The following is a 10,764-nucleotide window of genomic DNA, read 5'->3' on the forward strand; positions in this document are numbered from 1 at the left end:
ATACTAAAATTCATGCTTTTCATACATTGTTGAGTGAAAGGGGCAAGGTGCAGTTATTTTTACCAAGTGTGGTCCTGTGAAAGGAAAGATTGGTCACACTGTTCAGCAATAAATGCAGTGGTGTGTGAGTGTGTATCTGTGTGTATAGGTCAGGGAGTGGGAAAGTAAAGAAGCTGTGTGTCTGTGATGTAGCCCAGTATTGAAAATGTATAAGATTTTAAGTAGCCACATTTTGGTGTAGGAGTGGATGTTATGTGTATATACATTATATGGAAAATTAAGGTTTGATTATGTATCAGTTTCATTTTTGATCACTATCATGAACATTTGAAATGTGTTGGATATGTAGAACTCTATATTTAGTCAGAAAATCTAGACCCATTCCTTTAAATTTTGACAATGGTTACCTGGGTAGTAGGATTTTTGGTAACATTTTGCTTGTTTTACAAATTCCAGATTTTTTTTTTTTCCTTTTTGTCTTTTTTCGTGACCGGCAACGGATCGCAACCCTCAGTGTCGCGCCCGTACCGGACCGGGACCGGCAATGGGATCGCAACCCTCGGTGTTGCACCCGCACCTCGCTCAGCCAGTGAGCCGCCGGTCTGTATGTGGGATCCGAACCCTAGGCGGGAGCGCCGCTGCGCTCCCAAGCGGCGCACTGTAGCAGTGCGCCACCGGGCCGGCCTCAAATTCCAGATTTTTAAAAATATGAGTAGGTTGCTTTTATAATTAAAGGAACTTGATCGTGAAGGACATTTTGCAGGGCTAAGAAGTGTTTATGTTCTCCAAAGGGCAATGGGGAGCCACTAAGGAAAGATTTTAAGCAGGAAAATGACATGATTATTTTCACAAGAGCACACACTAGCTGTAGGACCTTGATCAAAATAGGTAACCACTTTGACCTCAGGTTTCTCATCTGTAAAACAGGAATAAAATCTACCTCATAGGGTTTTAAGGGGAAATTAAGTAGAATGGATGCTGCTTTTTTGGAAGCTGAAGTTTCTAAATAATATAACCACATTTCTGGAATTGTTTATCAGTGAGGGAAAAAAGTTAACTTTTTCAGAAATGAGAAATGTCTTTTTTTTTTTTTGTCTTTTTGTCTTTTTCCGTGTCCGGCAACGGATCGCAACCCTCAGTGTTGCCCCCGTACCGGACCGGGGACCGGCAACGGGATTGCAACCCTCGGTGATGCTCCCGCGCCTCGCTCAGCCAGTGAGCGGGAACCGGTCTGCATGTGGGATCCGAACCCTCGGGCGGGAGCGCCGCTGCGCTTCCCAAGCGGCGCACTTATCCAGTGCACCACCGGGCCGGCCCATGAGAAATGTCTTAATTCAAGAAATTGAGATAATGCCACTATCACTTTGGATAATCATGCAGTATGTCTCTCATCTTATAATATCACTGAGCTTAAAGATGTCCTATCTGCCAGCTTTTTATTTCAGTACATAATAACCACACCATCTTATTAGTCATTCATGGACTTCAACCCAGTGATCAGAATCTCTTTGCTCATAGCATATAACAGATTTCCAACCTCAGAGACACATGCCATTGAGGCTTTCTGGGGGGGGGGGGATTTGGGAGGAGGGGATTGGTGGAGGCAATCAGTGTGTGAGACTTTGTTCTTCAAGCATTTTATTTTATATGACCAGAGGTCTTTCTGGCTGCTTGACCTCTCAAAATTGTTCTTTTTCTCTGGCCATTATAAAATTTACTTTACCACTTAAGTTTGTTCTTTATGTAGATTTTCCAGAATCACTTATAAGAAAACAAGCTTGCCTTTTCTGTTTTACATGCTGTGTTTAAGACACTGAATATGGTCATCCCATCTAAATTAGTTAATTCATACCCTTACATTAGGGTGGTAGGTCACATTTTGAAAATCTTCAGACGCGTTTGCAGCTCCTCAAGAGCACACCTGACCCCTAGTGACTGAAGGAGGAAACGTGAAAGATCAGAGGGATGAAAAGGGTTAAGAAACAGAGTTCAGAGTAAGGTGGTGCTTGTTGTTTACTCTCACCTTAGAAGTGGAGAACATTTTTCTCTTGTGAATTGATGAAAGGATACTTTCATGATAGTGGCTACAGCTGTGGAATATCTGAAAGGCTGCTGAGGGGAATAAAAATGTTGCTGCTCTCATCAAGCAAAGAAATGTCAACATCTCACATGGTCTGGTCTATACATGGTTTTCAAATGGTTTTGGGCAGAGAGAGCTTTCATGACTATAAATGTCAAGTTCTTGCTGGGTTGAGGGTGGGATGGGGGGTGGGAGGGGGTGTGGTTATGGCCCACTGAGAACTAAGCGAATCTTTCACCTTATAGTCTGTTCTTTCCAGGCAATCTGAGTTGTGCCTCAGAGTTCTTCTGGGGAGTCTAGGAGGAGAAATCACTGTGTTAGGACTTGCTTAATCCTCTGCTGGATATCCAGTGAGTAGAAAGTGCATGGTATTGACATAAGTCACCTCCTTTTTTGTTATCAGTGACAATGAGAAATCAAAATTAGTTAAATTTGGAAGTGTACACATATTGTTTCAGATGAATATTTCTCCTTATTTGTTTGTCTTCTCTCTTTAGATAAAGAAGAAACAGCAGGATGTGGTTAGATTTCTGGAAGCCAACAAGATAGAGTTTGAGGAGGTGGATATCACAATGTCTGAAGAACAGAGGCAGTGGATGTACAAAAACGTCCCCCCAGAAAAGAAGCCTGCTCAGGGAAATCCTCTGCCACCTCAGATATTTAATGGCGACCGATACTGTGGAGTAAGTGGCTAGATTGTCATCACACTGTTTCTTTTCATCCTTCTAGACACATCATCACCTGGAGTGTAGTTGGGTGTTTTCAATGAAGGCCGTGACCCCTTCACCAGTGCCTGTTCAGGTCCACAAGGCTAATAGAGGGTGAGGAGGGGTATGCATCCAAGGCCACAGACCGTGTGTGCGTGTGAGTGGTTGTGTGGTGTGTGAATGTGAGTGCATGTGTGTCTGTCAGTCTTCCCGTCTTTACTCTTTGCTTTGGGAAGGGGTAGGAAGGGAAACTGTGTGTGTGTGGGTTTGTTTATTGTGTTTTAAATTTCGAAGCGTATTTTTTTATACATTTTGGAGGGCAGAGTGAATGGGGTAATTATTCTTGCATCTTTATCCTTCTGTGGTATAAATAACTGGTAATAGCTGATTATAAACCACAGTTCCATTTTTTATGATAATGAGCCAGAAGGATCATTATGAACATCTAAAATATATTAGGGGCCTTTCTGCTATATTTTGCATATGCGAAGATGGAGTCATTGCTGCCTAATTACCCACCTACCTTCTTATGCCTTAGGTTAAGAAAAGAAAAACGGAGAATCTTCTTTCTAATGAGTAAGTTAGGATTTGCTTTTCTGCCATAGCTCTATAAGTCAGTGTTTATGTTGGGACCTGTCCTACAGTTCTTTAAGGATGGCCTGGGGAAGAGAACTACAGTGCTGAGGTGCTTGAGATGAAATAAATAGCTGGGTTGTCATTAGGGAGGAGGAAAGGGATAACAGAGGGCTTTTGGTGGTGTCAAAGGTAACAGTACCCTCCCCCCCATGTGCATAAAGGAGAGTAAGTTGGAGCATAAAGCCATGAATACATTATACACAGACTTGTTACCTGTAGCATAGTGGGGAGAATCCTGAACATGGCTCCAGATATAGCTTTGGGTTTTGGTACTGCCTTTTGTTGGCTATGACTCCTTTCGGATGTTACATATCTCTTTAAGCCTCAGTTTTCACATCTTTAAGCAAGAGATAAAAATATCTGTCTTATTTCAGAGGATATGGTGACTGTTTCTAAAGCACTTCTTAAGTGTATTATTAAATAAAAATAAATGTTATTATTTTTGTGGTTTTTTAATATAATGATTTTATGTTTTATTGGGGGAAGTGGGTATTAACCAAGGGTGTATTCCATTCATGATTATAGAGGATAGAAAATGTACTCTTGTACCTACATACCAAAATGAGGTAATAATTGAAAATCTTAAACCATACAGTTCAAAAGAAAGTAAAGCTGAAAGTCAAATAGTGCTAGAAGGCTTAAAACAAAAATCCAGCAGTTTTCTGTCCCTTGGACTTTGCAGGTGTCTAAATGCCTTTATACTAGTCTTGCAGTTGAGTGGTAATGTCTGGGTATATAATTCTAGTTTGGAAAGAATTTTAATGGTTATTGCTTCATTATCATCTGCTTTCCAGTGTTGCAATTGAGATGTCTAATGTATGTTTTTGTCAGTTTCTTCTATAGATATTTTTAAGGTCTCTTATTCATATGTGTATTCTAAAATTTTTTGGTGAATTACCATGGTGTAAGCTATTTTTTGTTCATTGTGCTGAGTGCAGCTCAGTGTGCCATTATAATCTAAGAAATTGTATGATTGAGTTATAAATATATTCTTAATATTGTTTTCTTTGAAAATTTTCTCCTTTTTTTTTTCTGTTCCCTTTCTCTTGAGTGCCTATTAATTTGGATATTGGATTGCTTACCTTGATTTTCAAATATTTTTATCTTTTTTCTGTTGTCTGCCTTTTCGACTCTTTCTTCTTTCTTGGAGATTTTTAATATTTACCTCTTAATCTTTTCTTTGAACTTTCTGTCATCTTTTTCCTCCCTTTCTTGCTCTCTGATTTTTTCTTTTTAATAATGTTGTATTTTTATGATATGAACCCCATGTCTTAACTCAATAAATATATTTAGTATTATTTCTTTGAAGTTTTCTTCTGTTACCGGTACTGTCTCTGTTTCCACTGATTTTTTTTCCCACTTTGTTTTGTTTTAGTCTTTTTTTCTTGAGTGTGGTGGGCTTTCCTTAGATGTCTGGTGATCCTTGTCTTTTGTTTATTTAAGAAGTGAGGCACTGGACAGCTAATTAGAAACTGTGTGTGTGCCTGTATATGAAAACAGGCTTGCTTCCCAGTGGGCTTTGCTATGGGATGACTGAGTAACCTGTTAGCATTCTTGTTGCAGATCCTGGTATTGGTATCTGTAGATCTTTTCTCAGATGATGGTTTAATTTTTTCCAGAGAATGGCCTTTCAGTCTCTTGCTTTGGAAATACCAGCCCAGCTATTGGGGTTCTGGTCCTGTAGGGTGAGGGAACTGGAGGGTCTTGCTCTCTATCTTGCACATTTTCACTTCATATTCCTGTTTTCACTCACTCTCTTCAGTGCCCGTGTTTATATGTTTTTTGCTTCCCTGAAGGCATGTCTATTAATAATGTACCTTCTAACTCTTTGGGGAGAGTGAAGCACCCCAGGAATCTAACTGCTGCTTGTGTAGACTGTCGTTATCTACCTCTCCCCACTTACCCCACCTTCACAATAGCTGATGCCTCCAACTGCTGACCTTTTCTGGGGCCCTGCAGCTTGCTTCTCATTGATTCTGCCTCTGCAGACACTGAGGTTTTACCATCCTGTGTTCTCCAAGGGCCCTCACCATTTTCCACCAACTTCTGGCATACATTGTGGGTCAGGGCTGTTGATATCTCCTAGCTTTATCAAAAAATGGAATTTCTGTTTCTGTTTTTAAAATCCTTGTTGTTTTGTTGACTTTTTGAGAGAAAGGAGGTAGAGACATCTACTCCATCATCATAAAAGCAGAAGTCTTCAGAGTGCTTTGAATACAGGAATGTATTGAACGAATAAAAGAGTGTAATGTGAAATAAAGGTAACTTTATTCTCTTTATTTGTATGACTTCTAAATCTCTATGTATCTCCTTATGGAGTCTGTGAAAGTTTTTTCAGATAGACTGGGCGCTGGCTAGAAACTTACATATTGATTACACTGTGACACATAAGTGACATCTTCTCTGCTTGAATACTGTTACTCCCATCGTGGGGTGACAGCAGCTGCTGGTGTGTGCACTGTCTGTTCTGACAGGAGTTTTAAGACAATATCTGCTCTTAACAATGTCAAGTAAATTTGACTTTGGCAAAAGCATTAGAGAACAACTAACCATAGCCCTTGTTCATTCCACCTGCTCCTGTGCATCTTGCTTTACCCAGTGATAGTTTGAGTGGTCTGCTCTGGTTGGTTAACCTGTGGAAACTTACCACTTTGCAAGTGACAAGGTGCAGAAAGCCTGCACATTCTTCTATTTCCTGGAATTGGCTAAAAATGTATTACTTTTCTTTAAAGTGGATGAGCTGGGCATGTGAGACATAGAGTAAGCAGCTGCTAAATACTTGGTAACCAACACAGACAATTGCCTTCTCTCCCTCTTTTATCATTTAAATATTCTGCCTATTGGGAGGAGTTCCCTGCTGAATGGAAGCTCCCTGGCATGACCGATCAGTTTCTCTCACCCCAGAATTTGAACACTGGGGGGATGATGCAGAAGCCCAGGATCAGTTGGAGGTTGTTCATGGCAGGTGAGTGTCTGGGGGTGATGGGGCTCGGTATAGCTCTGGATGGTGTTTGTGTGCACCTGACCCTGGGGTGTGGCCTGGGTGTTTTCTTGGCTACCCAAACAACAAAATTCCTCCTGTTTTCTAAACTGGTTCTCCAGTTTCAGTGTGGATTCTGTCAGCTCCCCACAATACCTCCATAAATTTATTTCTTCTGACATTGCCAGCATCCTTTTCAGTTATTTGCAATCAGGAACCCAGACTGGCACAATTCTTGTGATTCCCTGGAGTGTCCTGCTATGAGCAAGATTCTTCTCTGGGAATGTGGTCAACATCCCAACACTTAAAGGTTAACATCCTGACACCTAGGCTTTTCTGATGGGTTTTAGTGTCTGACTTAGGTTTTAAATAGTGCAGGTTATCATGTTCAAGGTTTTAAACCTTTATTCTCTTCGGAGCTGGCATGTGTGGAGTGCAACAGATATGAAAACACACCCATCTACACAGAAGGAAAAGATTTATTCCCTTTTCTTTTCTTTCTCCCTACTCAGCAAACAGATGATTTAGATTTCTTTGTATATTTCCCTTATTTTATTTTTTATTAAAAACATTTTTGTTGTGGTAAAAATACATATCAGAAAATTTACCATCCTAACCATTTTTAAGTGTGCAGTTCAGTAGTATTAAATATATTCACATTGTTGTGAAACAGATCCCTAGAACTTTTTCATCTTGTAGAAGTCAAAACTCTATATCCATTGAACAATATCTCCCCTTTGCCCCCTTCCCCAGCCCCTGGTAACCACCACTCTACTTTCAGTGTCCATGAATTTGACTACTTTAGATACCTCATATAAGTGGAATTGTACAGTATTTGTTGTCCTTTTGTGACTGGCTTTTTCACTTAGCATAATACCCTCCATGTTGTAGAATGTGACAAGATTTCCTTCTTTTTTAAGGCTACATAGTATTCCATTGCATACAATACTATGTTGTGTACAGTACGTTTTGTTTATCCATTCATCCATTGATGGACATTTGGGTACTTCCACCTTTTGGCTATTGTGAATAGTGTTGCTATGAACACGGATGCGCACATATTTTTTTGAGAACCCACTTTCAATTCTTTTGGCTATATACATAGAAGTAGAATTGCTGAATCAAATGGTAGTTCTATTTTTAGTTTTTTGAGGAATGGCCAAACTATTTTGATAATAATTGTACCATTTTACAATCCTACCAACAGTGCCCAAAGTTCCAACTTCTCTGCATCCTCACCAACACTTGTTATTTTCTTGTTTTATTTATTTTTTTTAATAGTAGCCATCCTAATGGTGCAAGGTGATATCTCCTGGTTTTGATTTTCATATCTCTGATTGTTAATAATGTTGAGCATCTTTTTAATATGTTTATTGGCCATTTATATATTATTTTTGTGAAAATGTCTATTCAAATCCTTTGCCCATTTTTTAATTAGTTTGTTTGGTTTTTTGTTGTTGAGTTGTAGGAGTTTGTTATATATTCTGGATATTAATCCATTATCAGATATCTGATTTGCAAATATTTTCTCCCATTGTATAGGTTGCCTTTTCATTTGTTGGTTATGTCCTTTGATGAACAAAAGATTTTAAGTTTGATGTAGTCCCTTTTATCTATTTTTGTTTTCATTGCCTGTGCTTTTGGTATCATATTCAGGAAATCATTATTTGCCAAATCTAATGTCATGAAGCTTTACCCCCCTGTGTTTTCTTCTAGGAATTTTATAGTTTTGGGTTTTATGTTTAGGTCTTTAATCCATTTTGCATATAGTGTGAGTTTACTTGGGTCTAACTTCATTCTTTTGCATGTGGATGTCCAGTTTTTCCAGTACTGTTCGTTGAAGAGACCATCCTTTCCCTATTGAGTGGTGTTAGAATGCTTATGTATCACTTGAGCATATATATGAGAGTTTATTTTTGGACTTTCTTTTCTATGCCATTAATCCGTATGTCTGTCTTCATGCCAGCCCACACTGTTTTGATTATTGTAGCTTTGTAACATGTTTTGGAATCAGGCAGTATGAGTTATCCAACTTTTTTCTTTTTCAAAATTGTTTTGGCTATTCAGGGTCCCTTGATATCCCATTAGAATTTTAGGATAATTTTTTCCATTTCTGCAAAAAATGATGTTGGGATTTTATAGGGATTACTTTGAATCTATAGGTTGCTTTGGAAAATATTGACATCTTAACAATATTGTCTTCCAATTCATGAACATGGGGTATCCTTTTATTTTTGTCTTCTTTAATTTCTTTCAGCATGTTTTGTTATTTTCAGTTTACAAGTTTTTCACCCAATTAGTTAGATTTATTCCTAAGTATTTTATTATTTTTGATGCTACTGTAAGTAAAATTTTCTTAATTTCCTTTTCCAGTTGCTCATTGTAAACATATAGGAACACAACTGATTTTTGAGTGTTGATTTTGTATCCTGCAGCTTTGCTGAATTTGTTTATTATTTCTTATTTTTTCCTAAATTGGCAGTTAAAAATAGAAATTCAATTAAGTCTCATTTGACTAGGGTCACATTAACCAGTCTGTGGATTAACCAAGGGAAAAAAAAAAAACACAGTGGGGCTGTTCACATCATTGAGACAAATTGGTACAGGTCTGGCTGAAGATGCTGATGTTCAGAGTTAGGCATTGGGTGAAGGTAGAGATACAAAGGTGAGAGAAAATGGGATTGGATTAGTCATGTAAAGCCTTGTCTTATAATGAAGAAAGGATAGCTTAGCTGAGAGATGGCAGACTATTTTTACAGAAGAATAACCGTTTGATCATTTTCCATGAGACAAATTATAAGATTATTAATGTTTTAAAACTATGGACTTATTTTGTTTATACTTTTAGATGGAATTTGTGGAACGTTGAGTTTGCCTAAGTGTTGGATATTTTGCTAACCAAATAAGGTTATATTAAAGCTGTTGATTAGTTTTAGTAGCAATTTGGGCTAACTATACCTGTCTTTTCCTGTATTACCTTGGCTAATTGAGGCCTGAAAGTAAGCTAGGGATAGGTTAGACTAATTTTTTTCAACAACAAAAAGGGTAAATGACCAGCAGTATGTCTTTGTGGCATCCCCTCTCGTCTCCTTTCTTTTCCATGAAAGGAGACAAGGAGATGTGTTAGTCTCCTCTAAACATTGTAGGCTCAGAAGCACACCCCAAGCACACCTGAATCTGTGCAGTTGCAGTTATTACCAAGTACAGTGTTTATGTAAGACTTTTTAGAAGGTTGTCTTGGGATCATATATTTTAAGTTTATTTGGGGATCTTTTTTGAAGCATGAAGAACCTACTCCCATAATCATCAGTTTTACAAATCCCTGATTCACACATAAAATTTCATTTAAAAAGAAAAGATCACTACTATGTTTATTATATATGTTTTTAAGTGCCCATACACAAACATAAGAAATGGACTTGAATGAAGGTCTAACAAACAGTTGTTCAAAATGATATTTAAAAGATTTTAGACTGAGTTAATTGGTTATCAAGCATTATAATTGTTACTGTTTCTTATTTCTCCAGCACTAAAATGAATATGCAAGTAGAGAAAATTTGAAAAATGAGAATGAGAGTGAAGAGAGCACAGTTTTACCTTTCAGATAGGACTGCAAACATTCAGTCTATATACTTTCTGTTCTCTTAAAAATAGCTTTAAGTTTTTAAAATCACATTATTGACCATACTATATATACCATTTTGTGCCCAGCTTTATTCTCTGATGAAAATAGTTTCCATATCAGTGTAAACTTATTTTTTAGAGATTGCATACTATTCCCTTTGGTGGGTTATCATAATTAACTTAATCATTCCTCTACTGTGGGCTATTTAGTTTGTTTCTAGCCACTTGAAATAACAATTCATTACTGGCAAAATGTTCTGAAGAGTGCATTGGATTGAGTGCTATTTTAGGAAGTAAATTCTCATTTAAGGCTATTCCACTTTTCTTCCTGTCCTTAGAGTCCTCTGTCAGACAACAGAACTATTTTGGGGTATTCTGTTACCAAGACATGAGGGGTTATTGTTGGTGGCCCTGGAATCTGGGTTCAAAGTCAAGAAAAAGTCACTTGAAATGAAAATCAATAAAAGTTAAAGATGATTTTATATGCCTTGCTGATAAAACCAGATTTGGTTTTCTCAGTGCCTAGGAGTGCCCAAAGTCATAGAAGACTGCCCATCTGCCTGGGACATCCTTTTGACTTAGATTTTGAGCACATTGCAAAACATAACATTTTATTTATTTATTATTTTTTTTCCTTTAAATTTTTATTTTGTCAATATACAGTGTGGTTGATTATTATGGCCCATCACCGAAACCTCCCTCCCTCCTCCCTCTCCCCCCTCCCACCCACGAATGTC

The 10,764-nt window shown here is 38.0% G+C and overlaps 1 protein-coding gene across 1 annotated transcript in view; it reads left to right on the top strand.

The window, feature by feature from the left end:
- SH3BGRL2 (SH3 domain binding glutamate-rich protein like 2) overlaps nucleotides 1–3,773 on the top strand; it is a 39,293-nt gene extending 35,520 nt beyond the window's left edge. Inside the window, exons 3-4 of the mRNA XM_008580789.1 lie at nucleotides 2,578–2,763; nucleotides 3,326–3,773. Coding sequence (XP_008579011.1) covers nucleotides 2,578–2,763; nucleotides 3,326–3,367 — 228 coding nt within the window. The 3' untranslated portion in view covers nucleotides 3,368–3,773. The remainder of the gene's footprint in view (nucleotides 1–2,577; nucleotides 2,764–3,325) is intronic.
- The last annotated feature ends 6,991 nt before the right edge of the window (nucleotides 3,774–10,764 follow it).

The sequence above is a fragment of the Galeopterus variegatus genome, unplaced genomic scaffold, assembly GCF_000696425.1.
Source record: "Galeopterus variegatus unplaced genomic scaffold, G_variegatus-3.0.2 Scaffold2161, whole genome shotgun sequence".
Lineage (NCBI taxonomy): Eukaryota > Metazoa > Chordata > Mammalia > Dermoptera > Cynocephalidae > Galeopterus > Galeopterus variegatus.